Genomic DNA, 22,792 nt, shown 5'->3' on the forward strand with positions numbered 1-22,792 from the left:
TGCCTTTTCCTATGAAGAGCCTCACTTGGACACCTGGGGCCTCATGTATAACGCCGTGCGTAGAACTCACACTATAACATGGCGTAAGCACAAAAGCAGGAATGTGCGTAAGCACAGAAAAATCCAGATGCAGGAATCTGTACGTATGCAAACTTCCATGTTCTTCCGCTACATAAATCCCGATCAGCGTGAAAAAGTAACGCACGTGCACGCGCCTTCTGTCCCGCCCCAACTCCTCCCAGAATTATGCCTCTTTGAATATGCAAATCAATATAAATAGCCTTCTGTGAAAAGACAATGGGAAAGGCACAGGGGAAAATATAAGAATTTCAGCGAATACCAAGTGGAGGCAAAGGAAAAACATACTATTTGTTGGTTTAAACAGTGGTATAATCAAGAAAAGGAAGTTGATCGAGTGACAGAGTGTCGGAGAAGAACTCGAAAGCTCAAGTTCACAAAGTCGCACAGTGCCCGAAATAAAAAAGAAGTCACATATCAAAGTTACCGTGAAAAGGCAAGTCGTAGCCCACCGTCTGAGTGTCATATGAAAGCTTATTAGGGTACAGACAAAAAAAATAGGCACACAGTGGGAAAAAAGCACGAAATGTCAACTTTAATCTTGAAATTTCCACTTTAATCACGTAGTTTATTTTGCCATTAAAGTAGAACATCATAAACTTCATCTTAAAATCATTTAATTTACTAGTTTCTCAAATACCATTGTAACTAAAGTAGCACGTTAAATGCTTTGTTCTGTATTTGATCTTCTATGTGCTCTGTGTGTGAATCACTACCTGCTTCTTAAACGGCTTTCTCTTTCTCCGACAGGACACTTAATCCATTACATTCGTGATATTACAGCTCTCTGAATAATTAAAATACTGAGATGTATACGTGATATCTTTTTCATGATGACAGGAATGAAAGCATGTTATTAAGCATGGGAACACGGTGGCGCAGTGCTTGTTCATGTCTCATGCAAGAGGCTTGCTGCACCATGCGCGACCTTCGATGAAATGATTTATTATAGAAGTTCTGTCTCTTTCAAACGTACTAACCTCCAATTCCTGTCCTTACTTTTCTTTCTCCAAATACCCAATCGCCACACAATCAACTCTGTAATAGACGTGAAGTCATTTGTAAGCTTAGAACGCCGATTCTTCAAAACTTTTAAGGAACATTGAAATATCTTCGTAGTACATGTTTAATTATCTATCCGTCTATCCTTCCAGTGTCGCGTCAGCACCAGAAAGAATACAACGCAATGCAGGAACAATCCCTGAACTAGCTAGCGCTGCGGCACCGTGTCCTCACAGTGTTTAATTATTAACAATACAGATTATTTAAATGAAGTTAAAGTTTTATCTGTATAAATATAATCAACATATTTTGCTGCATTTCATCTTAAAAATGATATCGTCATCATATGTAAAATACACGCTTTATAAAGTGGTGCAGGTTGTGCAATATTATAACTGTAGTGCAAGTTTACAGTGAGGTAATTGTACTTGTAAGTACAAACTGTTCTATAAAGAGCACTTGATGGACTGATTGAGTGCGTTTTATAGTTCTTGGGATGAAAGCTTTTTCTAAACCGCGAAGTCCGTACAGGAAAGTCTCTGAAACGTTTTGCCGTGGCTCAGGGCAGCGTCTGCTTCATGCTGTATACCGATAATTCTCTTTCAATTAGCTGCTGCTGTGATTCCCCACTCAGATACAGTGATATAACTACTCCGAGTGGTGCAGTGAGAGTAATATGGAAAAAGATGATCTGCTGTGGCAACCCTTAACGGGAGCAGCTGAAAGAAGGAGAAGATGCATTGAGAGTAACAACGCTAAAGCAGTTATGGTATTTGGAATACTATGGCTATTCCCTGGACCATTATATTGCTGCAGGTTAATTACAATCAGATGCATTACACTAATAAACAATATGCCGTTAGTTGCAGTGTATTTATAAAGTCGAGTCAGGAATGTTGGATCTAAGAAAGAAAGGGTGACCACACAGGAACAGTAGCACTGCTTTGACACTAGGTGCCGCTAGTCTGCAAAATCGAGCGGAGAAATTGCGTAGGCCAGAGTTTGAGGTACCGTGGAAATGTGCATGGCTTTACGCCAAGTTTAGGTTTTATACATCGCAATTTGAGCGTGGAAACGTTCGTACACAACATTTCTGTGTGTACGCACCATTTATACATGAGGCCCCAGGTATGTTCTTGATCTATTCTAGTAATTTCGACGGTTAGCTCTGATGCCTTCTTGGTTTCTAATTTATTTCTGTGGGAAAGATATTAAATAATCTGTCCTCTTAAGAAGGCCTTTAGAGTTTCCTAGAGTATTCCTGCAGAGATCTCTGAGGATGTATTTGTCTCTAGAAAGAAACTGATTTGTTTTGATATAAATTCTGTACAGTTCTCGTCTGCTAATAGAAGTGGGTTAAGATGCCATCTGCGAGATGAGTATGTGAGACATAATGATTTTAGCTCCAAGATCAGAGGGGCATGGTTAGAAATAACAATAGCATCGTAATTGCAAGATTTAATCGCAGGCAAGAAATTATTATCTATAAAGAAATAATCAATTCTTGAGTAGCAATGATGAACTGGTGAGTAGAAGGAATATGTTCTTGAGTTTGTGTTTAGAAACCTCCAGGGGTCTGATAATTGTGGTCAGGAGACCTATCTAAGAGTGGATTTAAAACACAATTAAAGTCCCCAGCCATTATAATTTTATGAGTGTTCACATTGGGAAAGGATGTACAGTAATCCCTCGCTACTTCGCAGTTCTCTTTTCGCGGATTCACGACTTCGCGGATTTTATATGTAAGCATAGCTAAATATATAACGTGGATTTTTCACTGCTTCGCAGGTTTCTGCGGACAATGGGTCTTTTCACTTCTGGGTACTTGCTTCCTCAGTTGGTTAGCCCAGTTGATTTCACACAAGAGATGCTATTGGCGGATGGCTGAGAAGCTACCCAATCAGAGCACGCAGTTAAGTTCCTGTGTGCTGCTGATTGGCTCAGCGACGGAGCGCTGCATTAACCAGGAAGTCTCATCTCACTCATTCAGCATTAACGTGCTACTGCTTCAGGGGCCGTGTCCAAGCGCCAACAGAAGATGCAAATGATTGCAGAAAAGGTAAAAGTTTTGGATATATTGAAAGAAGGGAACAGCTACACCGCTGCAGGACACCATTACAGCATCAATGAGTCCACGATTCTTTTTATTTAAAAAGGAGGAAAATCATGTAAGATCTATGGCCGCAGTGTCCTTTAACCAGGGCGCAAAACGAGTTGCAAGTGGACGTGATATGGCAGTAGTCTGGATGGAATCTGCTTTAGGAATCTTTGCAACAAGGTCGACAACGTCATGACCGCCTACAAGCTGCTACGTGTACTTCGCTATACAGTAAGTGTAAATTTATCTACCGATTTCATATTGCTTAGCAGTTGTCCCTGTTATTAATAGAGTAAAGGGTGGGTTGTAAACAATACAGGGAGGGTTTAAAAACGTCCAAATACACGTTAAATAATTAAATAAATATGGTGTCCTTACTTCGCGGAAATTCAGTTATCGCGGTCGGCCTTGGAACCTATCTCCCGCGATAAGTGAGGGATTACTGTAAATACATTTTGCATGAATTTCCTATCATCGACATTGGGTGCATAAACATTTATCAAAATCACTTTACAGTTAAATAAATTGCCCATGACAATCACATATCTCCCTTCAAGATCAGATACTACATCTGATGCTACAAATGAGACCGTTCTATGTATGAGAATTCCCACACCTCAAGTTTTCTTTGTAAAGCTGGAATGGAACATTGGCCAGTCCAGCCTTTTTGTAGACGGAACTGATCCTTGCTTAGTAAGTGGGTCTCCTGTTAAAATACTATTTTAGCGTTTAGACCTGTTAGGTGAAAGAATATTTTCTTTCTCTTTAATTCGTGATTCAGGCCTTTAACATTCCAGCTCACAAAGTTAACTGCCCCATCATGGAGACATTGATTCTGAATTTTTGATGTCATTTTGTAGTCTTAACCGGAAGTGACACAGCTTTAACCTTAATTTCCAATTTTCCCACGAGTTATTGCCATGCAGCCTATTGTTATGTTGGTAATTATAATTATAAGGATTAAAAGGATAGATTAGATATAGCTTGCTCTCTTTCTCTTCCCACCTTATCCCCCAACTTCCCCGTTTTTGCCTCCTATGTAAGGCTGGACCCCACCTCACAAAGTCCCAGTGCTCTGACATACCAAGAGACAGAGCATGTACAAAACAAAACAAGCCCCCCAGCAGCAGCATTTGAGGATTAAAAACGTAGAGATATCTATTACTGATAAAGTCTAAATACTATATGCATAAAATATAATCTTGAACAGTCTTGAAATATTAAGATAATAAACCCAAGGAACAGTGTTAAAAAGTGGCCCTGAATAAGCATAGTAAACCCTAATGCAATAATAACAATAACAATAAACCAAGGGTATGATGTTAAACAGTCTCCTTCAGAATAGTAAAAAGAAAAAAAAAAAAAAAGTACTTTAATTTCTTCCACACATATAATTCTAATTAAAACATAAACAGAAAGTGGCCGAGATGAAACAAGATGTATAATTATGGGTACCCGTATCAATGCAAACGGATCAGACAGCAGGTATAACATCCTCTTGCCATGCCATGACAGAATGCGTCTCACTATTGTATTTCAAAAAAGTGTCGGGACCAGCTTTCTTAACTCCTTGTCTGCTTCCTCCATGATGGAGAAGAATGTAATATTTCTCATGAATATCCACTTTCAGTTTGGCATGATACAAGAGGCTGTATCTGATATCAGCTTTCCGCAACCGCTGTTTAATGTTGTAAAAAGCGGCACTTTAGCAGCTGTGAGGGTGAGAAATCAGGGAAAATACGAATGTGGTTATTTTCAAATATAATCTCTTGTTTCTGTCTGAGAAGTGACATTACATTAAGCTTAAATTGTAATCTCTCGAAGCGAATAATTAGAGTCCTAGGTTTAGAGGTATTTGATCCACGTATGCAATAAGCTGCCGCTATCTCAGTATCAGATTTAAAGTCCTCTCCAATTATTTTTGAGAATAGTTCAGCTATGAGTTTCAGTAGTTTTGGACTTCACGATTCTCAGGTAGACCTTCGATTCTAATATTATTTCTTCTGCATCCATCTTCCAGAGCTGCAAGTCTGTCTCCGAGGTTTTTGCATTCGGAATTCACAGCTGTTGCTTTTCAATCGGCGGTAGATGCCAAATGTTCAGATGTTTCAATTTGAGTCATGAATATCTGCTTAATGTCTTCCAACTGATTGGCAAGTGCTCTCAGTTTGGACGTATTTTCCTGAATGTGTTCCTCAATTTTCCCCAAAGCGATTATATATACGTTTTTCCAGGTCTTTATTATCCTGCCACAGCTCTTGCAGCTCCAGCCGCAGCTTCTCTTTTGTTCTTCTCGCTTTCTTTCTTTATATTTTACTGAATGTCTTTCTTGAGCTCATTTATGGCCATGGCCACTGTTGCGATCCGTACCTTCAGTTCAGATAGATCGTTTCGGCTTTCGTGCTCCGCAGGTGAAGTGTTATTGGCGGGTTACAGCCAATATTTCCGACTCGCTTCCAGCTCATGAGGAGTAGATGTAAGCGTGGACTGCAAGGCCATTTCCATTTTCAAGTGATCTTCTAGAATCTGCGAGCTATCATGATCTGTATCACTTGCACCTTTGCTCCCATTTCGCTCTCGACTGGAGATGGTGCAGTGAAAGCTGGGTCCTGGGAAGTCTGTGCTTTCGCCTGCCTGTTCCAGGTCAGTTTCGGAAAGGCCATACCTTGCACTTGGACTTGATGCCTGTCTAGACTTGGATGTAGTTTTAGGTTTCTTTTCTGTTTCTTTCTGCCCCCCTTTTCTGTTACTCATGTTTATATACTGTAGTAGAAACTCCTCAGGTTGGGGTAAATACAGGATACCTCGGGATAATAAGAAATTATAGAAAAAATAAAGCCGCTGCTAACGACGCACCACTTCAGACGTTCATCTCCATAACGGACGAGACCAACAGTCTAAATGTACATACCCCTCAAAATTTGCCTTTTAAAATGTACATCCTTTTAATAACATTAAAAAGACAAATTTTGAGGGGGATCTTATAGTCGTGGGGGACTTTAGCTATCCAAATATTAACTGGATTAACCTTACAAATAGCTTAGCTTTATAAGGTGTACAACACAAACAAATCTGATGATAACAGTAGGGTACATCAGAGCAAGAGAGCAATTAAGAAGGGTATAATAAGTGAAGCTAAAATGCAGTCAGAGAGAAATATTGCAGATAAGGCAAGAGAAGACCAAGAGAGATTCTTTAAGTATTTTAGTAGTAAATGAACAATTAATGTGGAGGTAAAGCGTATCGGGAACTGCAAAGGGGAAATAAAATTCACAGACAAGTGAAATAGCAAATGCTCTAAACTTGCATTTTTTATTAAGTTTTCACATGTGAGGGAGTGGATAAACTTAGAGACTGCTAAGTAGGTACTGAGTGATTTGAAAATTGTAGAGGGAGAAGTACTTCTTATATTAAATGGGCTGAAATTGATGCATATTTTTGGAAAGTCAATGTACATTGGGGAAATTCCTAAAAACTAAAAAATGGTAAATATTATCCCATTATGTAAAAAACCATTGACAAATATTTTTATGAAGTCACTGAGCACTGGGAAAATTCTAAAGGACTGGACATGGCAAATATTGTCCCCAATATGTAGAAAGGGTGATTAAGCAGATCCAAGCAACTAGAGGCCAATAAGCTTAACTTGGATCACGGGTAAATTAATGGAAGAAATTATTAAGGAAAAACATTAAACAGCACATGGTAAGAACAGGATTTTTAGAGAACAGTCCAGCATGGGTTCAGACGGAGGAAGAAGTGTTTTACTAACAAGATGAAATTTTACAAGGAAGCAACATGATTACAGTGGTATATATATTATTATTTATCTGGATTTTCAAAAAGCAGAAAAGTTGGACATCAAAATTAAAGAAGTGACAGTTCAGAATCTAATCAGTAGATGGGTGCAGAACTGGCTAAAACACCAGAGGCAAAGGGTTATGGACTTAATCAGAATTAAAAAATGTTAATTGTGGTGTTCCTCAAGGGTCAGTACTGGGACCACTGCTATTTTTAATATATATAAATGATCTGGATAGGAATATAAACAACAAGCTGGTAAAGTCTGCAGATGACAGATAAGTGAACAGATTACAATATGCAAGCTTTCAAGGGTGTTGAAAGTTTGCATATAGTAATCTGTTCAGTTAGTCAAAAAAGAGTTCATTTTGCTTGATTTCTCATTGCATCCATAATAGCTAACATAGTACAACACCTTACTACTCAAGATGGGTTAAAAATGGATACACGAGTAGATGAATGTTGCAAAGTGTCAGTGAGGGACAAAATTTTTAAACATTACTGGAGATATCTGGAGGATAAAGTGGTGGTAAAGTTGTAGAGAAACATTTTGACATTAATAAGTTATTATTTTAATGACTGGAAATGCTTAATACAGTGGAACCTTGGTTCACGAATGTCTCAAAACATGTACAAATCGGTTTATGACCAAAAAGTTCGCCAACTTTTGCATCTGTACACGACCACACACTCCGTATACGAACAAGCCAGTTTCCCTTTTTGTTTGTGCGCGCCGATGATTTCCGCACGTGTTCAGTCTCTCCCTGTGCATTCCCTGTGCAGCGAGCAAGAGAGAGAGAGACAGAGAGAGAGAGAGACACACACACACACGTGCGCAAGAGAGAGACACACACAGGCGCACACGAGAGAGACATACACACACACACGCGAGAGACAGAGAGGGCTGGCCGCATAAGGACTTGTTTTTAAAGAGACAGATTCCAGAATTGTTTTAACCTCGTTGTATTTAATGAAGACTTTTTTCTATTGGATTTTAACCTCCCACTTCACTTCTGTTTACAGCGATCGGTTTGTAGCGTGCATTGTTGCAATGTTATTTTCCGTGGTGGTTTATTAAATTACGGATTTGTCAAATGTTCATTTTTTTCCCTGTGCTTAAAACTCATAAAAAAAACTGTTTTTAGCGAGTGATTCGTAGCGCTATAGCACAAACTCATGCAGTGTTAGTTTTCTCTGTTGTTCAAGGTTTTCTCAGTGTTATTCAATGTTTTTACATTTAGTTTACTATTACGCTGTACATTCTATGGTGTAATTAACTATATTTGTGCTTAAAAATCTTTAAAAAAATATATTTACATACAGTTTGTACGGTCTGGAACGGATTAATTGTATTTACATACAATCCTATGGGGGAAATTACTTCGGTTCACAACCAAATCGGGTTACGACCAGAGTTTTGGAATGAATTATGGTCGTGAACCGAGGTTCCACTGTATATAACAGTAACCAGATGCACGTGAAACAAATAAGAAAGACAAACCAGTCTCACTTTATATAAGAATATAAGTAATAACCAAAAATTTATATTTTGGAGTAACAATCTTGAAAAAAACAAAAAAAAAATAATCAAAGGAAAAACGGTGCGCTCATTATTCAAACTGATATTAATGTGCACAAAAATGTTTGATGACAGCCCCAATCCTTACCTCTTTTCTGTACAATGTCAATGGAGATGGACTCAGTGGCTGCATCTGGAGATAGACAAAACTCTTCAGGAGGTTTTTCAGTTAGTGAGAAATAATCAGGAAACAAATCACTATAATAGTTCTGTAGTTGTTTCATTGACTGACCTGTAAAAAGAAATAGAAAAAAATAACCATATGCAGTCATCAAATCTGAGGAAGTAAATAAAAAAGAGCAATGGAATTTAGTCAGAATTAATAAAGACTATAAAGTTATCTAATATCTAACTATAAGTCAGTTTCAATGACACAAACCTAAAAGTGAGAGGAAGGCTATTCCTAAATTGCATATTTCCATTGAATTAAAGAAAGCTATTTGGGTTTGTCAAGACATCTAGATTACAAATAAAATAAATTTAAATTTAATTGATAATTCATTGTCCACTTAGAGTAAAAACAAATTTATGTCTACATTGCACTTTCCACAAAGGTTTAGGCCAGAGTCACTTTTTAAATAAACTGATGCTGTCAGACTCCCTTATGACAGATTAAGAAAATTACTATTTGATTGGTTAAAGTCAACAACAACAACAATAAAAATAATAATCGTAATAATAATAATAATATCTAAAAAAAAACCCTTCTTATACTGTGCACTTTAAGTGTGGTATGTTCAAGTGTCTCTTTAAATTTTCATACAGTACTTCAGTATCCTTCCCCTGATGAAATGCATTACACATGCTAAAAATGTTCCAGAAAAGCACCATTCAGTTTGGAGTGGCCATGGTTCATCAATGGTGGAAAATCAAATACATTGCGCCGAGTTACTCTATTCTCTGGCCTCCTTGAGTCCACACTGCCAAGTAGAGGAACAGCTACTGAACGCTCCAGGCCCAGAGGGTTCTTACGCCGATATTCACGCCATTTCAGGGCCTGTGGCGATAGATGATGAGCTATAGGTTGAAAGTATGACCAGCAGACAAAGAAAAAAAGACAGAGGAGAAAGAGAAAGTGAAAATACAGAAGAAACACAGTGTTCCATGTTTGAGTTGAGTGCTCCTTTATTTCAGGATTTATAGTTATTGGCAATATTTTAAGTAAAATTTACATTGTAGCTGAAAGAATAATGAATTAAAAATACATTTTCCTCAGTATTTAGGAACAGAGGAAACTAACAATAAGGATGAATTATTAGGAACACTCACTAAACGCATCCAGATAAAACATAATCTGCCAAATGCTAAATCTCACATAATATCCTCAGTACATAAAACTGAACTGGTAATCTCAAATTGAATTGCTAATCTCTAAATTTGTTATAGTGCCAAAGCATCTATCATAATTAAAAAGCATTTAACAACTAATAATATAGTTCCTAAGAAAGCTTTTTTTCTGATTTACTTGTGTTATACTAAATTTTTGGGTTGTTACTTTAAAGATTATACAAGTATGAAAATTAAGAGCTTTACAAAAAAGAGGTAATTTAGTGTATCAAGCAAGTCTGATTAAGTAATACACAAGCTCTTCCAACTGTCTCCAATATATTACCATGACGTTTAAGGTTCATTTGAAAGCAGATCTTTGAATGGTTTAACCATAGCTTACCTAGCTTGGGTTTACTTGGTACAGAATAGTAAAATTGCTAACACAAAATGGATCTTGCATGTATTGCCAGGAATGTTTCTATACTTTTGTTCTTGCATATATTTTATTCCTTAATTACTACAATCCCATTTCTGTAGGCTTGTGCAATCAAAATTTTAAAGCTACATTTCCAGTTTTTCTGTAAAAAGTCTATGTTCCATATCATGTGGAATTCAAGCAGTTACTCTTTTTTACATAGCAACATTCCTGGGTATGTCGTTAAACTGCATCCGGCCCTGCAAGCGGTCCTCCAACTTGCAGGGAAATCATGGGGGTTGGTAGCAGGATTGTCACTCCAGCCACCGTAAAAAAAAACTTCACAAAGCTCTGAGACTACAGAAAGGACCCCTTTTTGCTCTCTGCGGGAGTAACACTGCTGCAGCCACCCATAGCAAGGCTGCTCGCATCATGAAGGGGATGGGGGAAAGCCCTCGGGAACCCCATCCCTGGAAAAGTCCAAACCATTGGAGAGCCAATAGGGTCAGGTCTGTTGGGGATTGGAACTGGTGTGGTGTTGAGGCATCTTCCGCTGCAGGGCAGCACTCGGGTCCCAATTTGAGGCGGCCCATACTGGTGGGCACATGGAACATCTTGTCTCTCCGGCAAGATGATCATCTTCCTCTGCTGTCGGAGGAGCTACGTAAACTCCGCATTTCAGTGGTGGCACTCTCTAATGTGCGCAGACCGGGGACTGGCCAGATCTCTGTAGGTGGAGACATTTTATTCACAGCTTCGCTCAGTGGTTGATGGGTGCCCATGAGGTGACACTCCTCTGGTCATGGGTGACGTCAATGCAGCCACTGGCACTGACAGGGCTGGCTATGAGGATTGTCTTGGTCCCCATGAGTCTGGTGACCGTGGTGAAAGTGAAAGCATGTTCCTTGACTTTGCAAAAGTTCAGGGGCTGCGAATCGCTGGATCCTGGTTCCAGCGCACTGAACCACATCGTTGGACTTGGTACTCCAATACTGGTGGTGTGGTGAAGGAGATTGATCACATCTTCGTGGGCAGACGCTGGAGGATCTTGCAAAACCGCAGGCTCTACAGAAGTGCCCAGTTTGTGAATTCTGACCACAGATTTGTTGTTGCTACTCAGGATCCAGCTTAGGTCCTGTAGGTCAGTGGTCCCCAACCTTTTTGACAGTAAGGACCACTTTATTAGATGCAAATTTTTCCACGGACCAGTCGGGGTGGGTGCTAGTTTTATACACAATTTACATAACATTTCTATTATTATTAAAGTTATTAAGCAGTTCACATACGTTTGCAATCTGAGATTTTTCTTCTTTTTTTGTATATAACAAAGACATTTGCTTTACATTTGCCATTCCAAAAGATTGCACATCACAAACAATAACACTGCTATCTTTTTTTCGTGTCTGCCGTTTCTATAGGAGGGTGACAATGAGTTAAATTCCAATGGATGTTTTTCAAATGTTGACAAGCAATAAGCAAAAGGTATCACTGAAAACCACAGACAACAAAAACAGCAAAAAAAAAATAAAAAATAAAAACAGTACGAGGAAAGTTCGAAGAAAGAGATTTTTTTACAGTGTTTCTGTTTGGGGATCGTTGTGCAAACGTGCACAACTGAGCTGCGACCACAAAAGCATCTGCTGAATGTACTTCGTAGTAACGTGATTTCTATAGACTCATGTCATATGGGGAAACTGTCGGGACCATAAAAATAACTTTGTTGTAATACTCTCTCACCTCGGTCTCTCTCCTCTCTCTGCGCCGCTGCAAAGCCCCACCCGCCAAGCGTTCTGAAAAGTCTGAGTGAGTCTTCGTTGCTGGCAGTTCTCTCGCGGCCCGGCTGTCAGACGGCTGCGGACCGGTAGTGGGCCGCGGACCGGGGGTTGGGGACCCCTGCTGTAGGTTACCACCTACTAGGAAAATGAGCCTGGACTTGGCCAGACTCCAAAACCAGGCTGTTTCTAATGAGTGTGCACGTAGTTTGTGTGAGGAACTTGCAGATTTGGGTGCAACTGCTGATCCTAATGTGATGTGGGAGACCTTCCATGACAAGACCCTGAAGGTTGCTGAGAGTTATGTTGGTGTTACCGGTGTTCCCAGAAGGAGGTGTTTCATCTCGCAGGGCACCCTGGATATCATCGAGAGGAGTCACAGCACACGGCTCAAGGGCAAATCTGGTCTGTACCAGGAACTGAGAAGGATGGCTGCGAGGCTTCTGAGGACAGATAAAGAGGCATTTGTTAGAGGAATCTGTGAGCAAGTGACACACCATCTGTGGTCTAGTGACCCACGTCCTGCATACAGAGGAATCGAAGCATTACGCACATCTGAATCTGTTCCTTGGAGAGTTGCAGTCAGGGCAGCTGATGGAATGGTCCTTACGGATGACACTGCAGTTTTGACCCACTGGGCTGGCTACTTTGAGCAGTTGTTCAAAGCTGATTCTCCGGCTAGGATGTTGAATATCTCTGAGTCCACAGTTCTTGAGGCTGATCCTCCAATTAGCTGTGAACCACTCAATCTCACTGAGATTGCACAGGTGGTGAACCAGCTGAGGGGAGGAAAGGCTGCAGGGTCTGTGGTATCTGGGGTGAACTTCTCCAGGCTGGTGGTAAGGCTGTCCTCCTGGCATTGCAAGCAATCTTTGCTTCTATTTGGGAGACTGGCATCATCCCAATTGACTGGAAAACGGGACTTATCGTCCCTATCTGGAAAGGAAAGGGTGATGGCCTGGATTGCAGCAACTACAGGGGGTAACACTGCTCTCGGTGTCGGGAAAGGTCCTTGCTAGGGTCGTCCTCAATAGGATCCGTGATCACTTGCTCACCTACCAGTGACCGGAACTGTCTAGTTTTACGCCTAAGTCTACCATCGACCACATCCTGGCACTGAGGGTTCTCATGGAGTGCAAACACGAATACTGGCAGAGTTTCTTTGCAGCCTTTGTCGATTTTCACAAAGCGTTCGACTCAGTTGATCGAGCTGCCCTGTGGGACATCCTGAGGGTTCGCAGGATCCCCTCGAGGTTGGTGGATATCATGACCTGCCTGTATACTGGTAGTGTGAATGCTGTGCAGAGTGGAGGCAGGACCTCTGCGTTTTTCCAGTTGATTCTGTGGTTCGTCAGGGGTGTGTTCTTGCACCTACTCTGTTCAATGCTTGTATAGACTGGGTGTTGGGCAAGGTCATGGGGTCCAGCGGCTGTGGGGCATCTGCTGGTGAAGAAAGGTTCATGGATCTTGACTTTGCTGACAATGCTGTGATCCTCGCGGAGTCAATAGAGGCTCTGATCGGGGCACTCGAGAGACTGAGCGAGGAGTATCTGGGCTTGCAAGTGTCCTGGATATAAACCAAGATCCAGGCCTTTAATGACCTCTTGGGCACAGCCTTCAGCAGTGTGTCTGTTTGAGGAGAGAGTGTCGACCTTGCTGAGAGGTTTACTTACCTTGGCAGTGACATTCATGTCTCTGGTGACTCTTCCTATGAAGTCAGTACACAGATTGGGAGAGAATGGAGGGTCATGAGGTCGCTGGAAAGGGGTGTGTGGCGCTTCCGATATCTATGCAAAAGGATGAAGGTCCAAGTCTTTAGAGTCCTGGAGCTTCCTGTCTTGCTATATGGTTGAGAGACATGAACGCTATCCAGTGACCTGAGACAAAGACTGGACTCATTTGGAACTGTGTCTCTCCGGAAAATCCTTCTTACCGTTGGTTTGACTTTGTGTCGAATGAGCGGTTGGTCATGGAGTCCCGAATGAGGCACATTACCTGCATTGTGAGGGAGCGTCAGTTATGGCACTACGGCCATGTGGTGCATTCCCTGAGGGTGATCTGGCTCGTAAGATCATCGTTGTTGGGGACCCGAGTGGCTGGACCAGGCCAAGGGGTCGCCAACGTAACACTTGGCTAGATAGAGGGTCATTTCCGGAGGGTGGGACTGGACCGAGTGTCTGCCTGAGGGGTTGCGAACCGGGATCCCGAGTTTCGCTGTGTAGTGGGTACGGCAAGGCACTGGCATGCTCCCCAACTTGACTTGACTTGTACATTCACAAAGCACACTAGGGCCAAAAACCAACAAAAAAGAGGAGCAAGAACTAATTTAAACATAAGAAAAAAAGATTAGCAAGAACCTTCTAAAGTGCAATCTGTACCAAGGTCACAACACTTTTCTATAATTTTATTACAATTGTATCTTTGTTTTGTTATATTTTGATCTCTATATGATTCAGTTAGTTTACTACCCATCGCTTCGCTGAGTATTTTGATTTCCAGCTACTCTCAATTAAAGCTTTCTTCTTCAAAGAAGAGGTTTGCCAACTTATATAGTACTGCCAATACAAAAAAATCTCCCTTAACATCATCAAAACTAAGGATCTGGTCATACACTTGAGGAAGTAGGAAGCAGACCACAGTTTGACAAATATTATAGGAAGTGCTGTTGATAGGTTTAACAGCTTTAAGATTATTTGTGCTACTATTACGTATGGCAAAAGTGGTTTTCTCAGCTACTGCTATGAAGACTCACCAACACTTTTTTTTCCTGAGATGTCTAAGAAAAGACTATGTCCCCGAATATGTTATCAACTTCTAAAAGTATACAGTGGAATGCATCCTCACATGCTGTTTAACATCCTAGTATGAAATTAACTCATTTCAGGACTAGAAATGACTGGTATGTTGGCTCAGAGTAATACTGCCACAAGGCTGACTTCTGCTTAAAAAATATAATGCATTCTACCTAGTAAGGCAAACAGTATCATTAAATCCTTCAAGTATTCAGTTACTTTTCTCCCTGCTCCAGTCTGGAAAACTGTACAGGAACATTAGAAATTGCACTACTTGATCCAGAGAGAGGTTCATAAGGCCACTTAACAGCTTAGTATAGATGTCTGCATTAGTGCAACTGATGTTTCTAATACAGTACAAATCTCTGGTATTATACTAAAGGAATAGTGTTGTATTCACTGATTTGCTGGAATTAAACATATGAGGGAGACATAGCATTTAATTGTACTGTGGACACATGACTTAAAACGTATTCTCTGGGCATGTTTCACAGGAGTTTGAATGATTAAGACTCCTCAACTTGCTGATGTTTCATAAATGCTTTACCAAGGAGTCCATTAACTGATTTAAATGTACAGAAAACTATGCAAGCACTTCAGCTTGTCACATAACTCTTTCTTTAACTTATTCTAAGCATATATGCATATCAGGAAAAATGCTCAAATTACTTATTTCTCACACTACAGTTATAGTTGCACTAGTTTGTTGTATAAGCTTCTCTTAGCATGGCTTATGCCTCCTGATTTCATTCATGGGTAAAATAAATGGCAATAAATACAGAGTACTTGTGAAAAGTCATATTCATTATAAGCAATTTATATCCCAATCCCAGTGTAATCTTGTAAGATGACAATGAACCCTATACACACTGCTCTTGAATGAATACTGGTCTTCTACAAATTAAATGAAAAATCTATTTTGTACTGGACCATAGCTGATAAATGACTTTGAGAAATAATAGAATTAGATCTTGAAATGTCTTTAGGAAAATGTATAAACTAGCACTCTATACTTCAGAAGGGTCACACTGTGTGTACACATTATATATACGTAAGTTTTGACTTCAGACACATATTTACGCACAAAACAATATAACAAGTCCTGCCAATTAACACATATGAACCCTTTTACATGAAATGCCCTTTAACCAATGCTAGAAGGCTGGGTTATGGCCTCAGAAAAAAAAAAGTAACTGATCCCTAAGCTCTGTTATTCGGCTCCTCAGTGATAAGTTGATGCCTATTTCATTAATTCACACGTCCATACTGCAGGGATGCAAGTTTCAGCAACCTCTGTAAAGGTAAGTTTGACATTTGGCAGTCATTTTCAATTTTTATTGATGGAGATGGCAATCTAGTGCCATTTGCCTGCTGCGATAACTGTGCTAACATACAGTGGACATAAGTCAGGCACTTGGTTTAAAGCGAAGGGTCAAACTAAACTGACATTTTTGCAAAACCTGTCAAAAGTAATGTCTAACACTAAGAGCAAAGCACAGCATAAATGTGTAAATTTTGTTTGCAAGGATATTGGGCTTTACAACAGGGTTACATTCATCTTGAGCAGTACTTCAACACAGCAGCCATAATCTTGACAGCACACCCATAGCTAAGTTTAAGTTTAGTCTTAAATTTAAAGAGAGTCTGCCCTATTTGATGAATGTATCACGGCATGTGGTAGAAACTGACAAAAACAGAGAAAGGATAATGTATATGACATGCTAGAGACAGCGGCACGGTGGCGCAGTGGGTAGCGCTGCTGCCTCGCAGTTGGGAGATCTGGGGACCTGGGTTCGATTCCCGGGTCCTCCCTGCGTGGAGTTTGCATGTTCTCCCCGTGTCTGCGTGGGTTTCCTCCGGGCGCTCTGGTTTCCTCCCACATTCCAAAGACATGCAGGTTAGGTGGATTGGCGATTCTAAATTGGCCCTAGTGTGTGCTTGGTGTGTGTCCTGCGGTGGGTTGGCACCCTGCCCAGGATTGTTTCCTGCCTTGTGCCCTGTGTTGGCTGGGATTGGCTCCAGCAGACCCCCGTGACCCTGTGTTCGGATTCAGCGGGTTGGAAAATGGATGGATGGATGGATGCTAGAGACATCAATAACTATGGGTGTGCTGTCACTGATATTTGGAATGAAAACTTTGAGGAAACTTCTTTCATATCTGCTACCATCCATTATATTAATGAGAGCTACAATCTTGTGTCAAGGGTACCTTTTGCGACCCTATTTAAAGAAAGCATGATTAAAAGGTGTGAAAACATTCATGCCTTACTGTTTGAAAAATGAGTTTTCAGAATTGACTGTTACTTACTGAGGATCAAACACAATCACCGATTTGCGTGGCTACACTAGATTGAATTGTAGTGGCCACACTCTTAACACAATTCTCTCAGTATTTTAAACATCCTGGACAACAAGGCAAGCTTACGAGGTCATTCAAACAGTCTGTGGAGACAAGATGTTGCGATGAATTCAGTGCTGCAGCAATTTGATGATTGACTGCATGAACAAAAAGATTCTGACAACTGTGGCTTATTTTCTGAAACTGTTCAATGATGTGACAAATGATGTAGAATCAGACATTACAACTTCTTTAAAGAACTTGTCAACAAACTGTTCAGCACCAACTCTATTCCACATGCTCTACAAAGGACCAACATTTCTCAGCCCAAAGATTCTGTTTATGTATCATTTATTTTACAGGATTGCAAAGGTGTAGGAACAAGAAGAGATCTGTAACAATTATAAATAAATAAACAATAAATCAAAGAGTGCAGTGAAGTTCACTGGACTGCTGTTAGTAATGCCCTCTTTCCTCACAGAGCTTGTGAGCAGACAAAGAGATGCCAGTATGTTCACAGTGCTTTACTTGGTTAGCAGTGTGCTTGTATTGATAAGCAAAAATTACACTGAGAAAGTGGGAAGTGTATGCTAAGCTACCAGTAATACAGTGACTAGAAAAGTGCATGTTTTAAGCAAAACATATATGTGCGACTTGTACATAGGCAGCATCTACTTTCCATGTCCATTCTACATTTTTGTAAAATTAATAGCAATTACTAAAATAGATTGTACTTTACCTCAGTATAGAACAGTATGCGGTTGCCTACTTAAGACATGTTGCTTGTACACTGCTTTTTTTATCCTTTCTGTGAAAAGGACATGTGGACTTGTGCTCAGAAATTATTATTTAAGTCCCATTGGAGAATCTGAATTAAATTCTGATGAAGTAGAATCTTCACAAAAAAGTGAAAAGGACAACTGGTCGAAAGAGGGAAAGCTTTCAACCACCTCCTTGTACAAAATCATGTTAAACAGGCTTGTCAACAATACATGACTATTTTCCTTAAGGGAAACAATATATTTTTGCAGGCAGGAGTAGTACAAAACCATCAGGGTGCTGGCAGGAGCGGGACAAATGAGGACAAATGTACACGGGGCAGGGCAGGTGCATGATGGGGTACTGTGGGAGTGAGTGGGTGCGGGTTTAAAAAAATCAGTCCCGTGCAGACCTCTAGTTTCAGCCCATTCTATAGTTGGTTTCATATTACATGTAACAGCCGTTTGTAAAAGTCAGGAAATAAATTGCTTCTGTGACAGTTACATTAGAGGCTTGGCAGAGAATCACCAGAGAAGTTACTCATCACCTGGTGATGTCTATGAATCGCAGACATCAAGCAACAATTTCATGCAAGGAAAATGCAACAAAGTACTAAATATGACTGCTTTAATATACCTGCCATTTCTATGCCCCAAACATTATGGTGCCCTGAAATAAGGGGGTCCATATAGAAAAAGTATACACAAGGCCGTTCTTAGGCATGGGCGAGCAGGGCAGTCGCCCGGAGCCCCGAGACAAAAGTGGCCCCATCATTCGAGGGTTTTTTTTTTTTTTTAAGATCGACACAAGCTACGTATCTGTACTACGAAGTTTAATGCTAAGCTTACTGCCCTTTCCCAGGGCAGGGACGCTGCAACAGGGAACTGGGGTTTGAGGCGTTCGCTACGGCCAGGACCCTGCGCAGGCGCAGGTGGAGCCCTGTTACAACACGCCCCCCACAAAAGTGATGAGTGCTCTCATCAGAGGAGACCATTCCGTTCCAGACCACGGTTGCATCGTGAGCGTGGGTGCAGATTTCTTCCCGTGTTTTTCTGTCACGTATAATGCTTTCTTCACTTTTTCGCCTTGGCATTGGCCTTACCGTACTCCGGTCGTAACTGTGTCTTATTCACGTTAGCAGTTTCGCACGTACCATATTAATATGAAACGCAGTTATCCATCTGGTGCTGCTAAACGAAAGAAAAAGGCAGATGATGTAGCCTTTATTGAGACACAAAAAGGAGCTTTGCTGAAATTTGTTGTGGCTGAAAAGGTGCATTCTCCTACTGATTCCTTTCAAAACCGACCAGCTGTAAGCAACGAGCAACATTCACGTCACATTCCACAAGAAAATGAGCAGCCAGATGATGATGTTCAGCCAGCAGTTGCTGAAAGTGAAAATGATGAGACAATCATTGAAAATGATGATGCAGTCATTCAAAATGATGTTCGGTGTGTTGACTGGAACGATCCAAGCATGTGGCCCTCATCCCTCACTCATTCAGAGCGAACCTTCTTGGTCAAAAAGGGTCCTTTTAGAGATGTTCTTGCAAAACATGCAGCAAATGAAGAAAGTCGTCATTTTTCTAACAGTTTGTACTGAAGAAAACTAAAGAACGGGGAAGTTGCAGATCATACATGGGTAGTTTATTCAAAAATTCAGTATTTTGTTTTTGTTGCAAACGTTTCTCCGACACCAAAATTAAGTTGACTAGTACCGATGGAAATAGCAGCTGGAAACATATGCATAATATTCTCTCAGAGCATGAATCTTCTACAAAACGCATGATTGCTATTAAGTCTTGATATGAACTTGTGGTCAGGCTGAACAAAGGAGAAACAATTGATAAGCAAAGTCAGCAGATAACGGAGAAGGAGTGTGAGCACTGGAACAACGTACTACAAAGAATCCTTTCCATTGTGCAGTTTCTTGCGGAAAGAAACATGGTGTTTCGCGGTACAAGCAATCGCTTATGGGAGCATAACAATGGTTATTTTTTAGGCCTTGTTGAGTTACTGAACGTTTTGACCAAATGAAAGGTCATTATGATTACTTTGGTTTTCTTTATAATTATGACTAAAAAATGTCTAAGTGATGCGGATTTGATTAAATCCTGTCAGGATCTCAATGTGATATTAACAGACGAAACGACTGGTTACGATATTGATGCTCAGGACTTGTTCTCTGAATTGCGTATTTTGGCAAATCTGGTGCCTCCTAATGCTTCTGCTCTTGAAACATTGCAGTTTATATACCAGAAAAGCTTTCAAGATTCTGTTCCAAACGTCGCAATAGCGCTACATATTGCCTTGACCATACCAGTTACTGTCGCTGCTGGAGAATGCAGCTTTTCTAAGCTAAAGATAATCAAGAATTACCTCAGGACAACCATATTACAAGAACGATTGAATGCTTTAGCATTAATGTCCATTGAGCGAGACGTTGTCCAATCGCTTGATTACTCGGCATTAATTAAAGATTTCGCAAGTGTTAAAGCACGAAAAGTTGATTTTGTTTCTTGAGCTTTATTCTGGAATGTTCTTTAGCCCAAGTTTTAATTTGGTAGAAAAAATGGAAAACGGTATAAAAAACACACTTTTTAATTGTGACAAAAAAATAAATAAAATGCTCTAAAATTTATAAAAATATGGACCACTGCACTGCACATTTTGCACACGCCGGGCTTAGCTACATACCTCCACGCGGTGCCCAGTGGAAACAGGTCAAATCTGGATGAACTGTAGCTAATACTACATGCATTAGGGCCGCCACAGTCTAATTATGCCCAGGGCCCCCAACGTCCTAAGAACGGCCCTGGTATACATGGTGTGACTGAAATGTATGCAAATACCCTTAAAGTCAGCATGTACACTTTAATTACATATGAATTATTTAACTTGTAATTCTAAACTGGAGAGCAGAGGGGCATATCAAGGAAAAATGCATCTTTGTCCCAAACATTATAGAGGGCAATATACATATATATAAAGGTTTTATTAGTCTGGTAATTAGATATCAGATAGGATAAAACTATGAAATCAATCTGAGATCTCTGATTTGAAACGTATTTAAAAGTATTAAAATTATTCTGGAAAAGTTAATATAGCAGTCATGTACTATAACACGTGCTAAGCAGATAGACAATGAGCTCACTAATATTTTCAGTTGATGCAGAAACTATAGAAGGAATAAGAAAATTTGCCTCAGTGTTAGTGTTTCTGTTTTCCCATTTAATTCTTATGAACTTGCTTAAAACAGATCAAAGCACGAGAAACACCACAGCAGAAACAGTCTTTGTTGAACTAAGAATGAAATCTGAAACTATCCTCTAGCTAACAATTGTGATATGCCATTTTCTTTTTTTTAATTTTTTTTATTAATTTTATTGTAATCATTCCGTACATATAGATCAATTTTTACGAAAAAATAGGATTGAAAGCAAATCAAACCCCACCCCTGAGAAGGAGAGCATGGCCAAAGGAGTAATACTTAAGGCTTGTAAACATGCCTAAATTATTGAGTTTTATAGGGCAAAAAAAGATAAACGGAGAAGGAAAAGAAATGCTGAAATAATTATTTCTTCTTATTCTAAAATATTATTGATTAAATCCTGCCAGGTTTTGAAAAAAATCTGTACAGATCCCCTAACTGAGAATTTGATTTTTTCCAATTTCAAATAATATAAAACATTGGTTTCCCGCTGACTTATTAGAGGAGAGTTAGGATTCTTCCAATTTAACAAAATCAGTCTGCGTGCCAAAGTGTAGTGAATGCAATCACAGTTTGCTTGTCCTTATCCATTTCAAATCCTTCTGGAAGAACACCAAACACAGCTATTAGTGGGTTAGGAGGGATTGTGACATCAAGGCTGTCTGAAAGGCACTTAAAAATTTTGGTCCAAAATGATGTTAATTTGGTGCATGCCCAAAACATGTGACCCAGTGAGGCAGGAGCTTGGTTGCAGCGTTCGCAGGTTGGATCTTGCCCTGGAAACATTTTGGACAGTTTTAAGTGAGACAGATGAGCTTGATATATATGATATGCCATTTTCTAAATGTATCCAACAATTTTGGAAATCCATTTTCCTTGTACATGGTCACAGAGTCTTTTCCAGTGTAAACCATAGAAGTATCTGTCCTTCTATCCTTGCCGTTTCCATTTCTGATCTTTTTCTATCTTACCCTATTCCATCTACATTAGATAGTATTGTTGATCAGTACATCTCAGTCACCCATTCTACACTAAATAAAATACCTACTTTAAAAAACAGGGCAGTCTCCTTTAACACTAGAATTCCTGAAGCCTACGAAAAAATTTGCAATTCTGGGCCACCTTAAATCTCTTCACACCTCTCCAGCAGTGTCTTTTGTTTTGTAAATGTGTCGATCAGCACAAGCAGCAAGCACACTGCTATCCCATCTCCCGCCTTGATGGAGCTCAGCTCGGGCAAAAAGTTCTCTTAGCTCAAGCCAAGGCTCCTTATCTGCATGTGAGGTGAGTGCCTGGAGTTGTATAGGGTAAATAATACAGTATATTGTTATTTGGTATACATGCATTTCATGTGTGTTCCGTGTATACAAAGATCTGGGTAAGTGTAATATGAAAGGAAATGTGAAAAATGCAAGAAATGCTGAAAACATATCTAAAGCAGAAACGTTTTCTATGTTATACTAATACAATACAATACAATTTATTTTTGTATAGCCCAAAATCACACAAGAAGTGCCGCAATGGGCTTTAAAAGGCCCTGCCTCTTGCCAGCCCCCCAGCCTTGACTCTCTAAGAAAACAAGGAAGAACTCCCAAAAAAACCTTGTAGGGAAAAATGGAAGAAACATTGGGAAAGGCAGTTCAAAGAGAGACCCATTTCCAGGTAGGTTGGGCATGCA

General features: G+C 40.0%; 1 protein-coding gene across 1 annotated transcript in view; it reads right to left on the minus strand.

Moving 5' to 3' along the window:
- Window positions 1–22,792, minus strand: part of rusc2 (RUN and SH3 domain containing 2) — a 329,699-nt gene that overhangs the window by 149,004 nt on the left and 157,903 nt on the right. The window contains exons 5-6 of the mRNA XM_051929450.1: window positions 9,387–9,723; window positions 8,647–8,790 (exon numbers count right to left, since the gene is read on the minus strand). Of these exons, the coding sequence (XP_051785410.1) occupies window positions 8,647–8,790; window positions 9,387–9,723 (481 nt within the window). The remainder of the gene's footprint in view (window positions 1–8,646; window positions 8,791–9,386; window positions 9,724–22,792) is intronic.

This window comes from Erpetoichthys calabaricus, chromosome 7 (assembly GCF_900747795.2).
Source record: "Erpetoichthys calabaricus chromosome 7, fErpCal1.3, whole genome shotgun sequence".
NCBI classification, from domain to species: domain Eukaryota; kingdom Metazoa; phylum Chordata; class Cladistia; order Polypteriformes; family Polypteridae; genus Erpetoichthys; species Erpetoichthys calabaricus.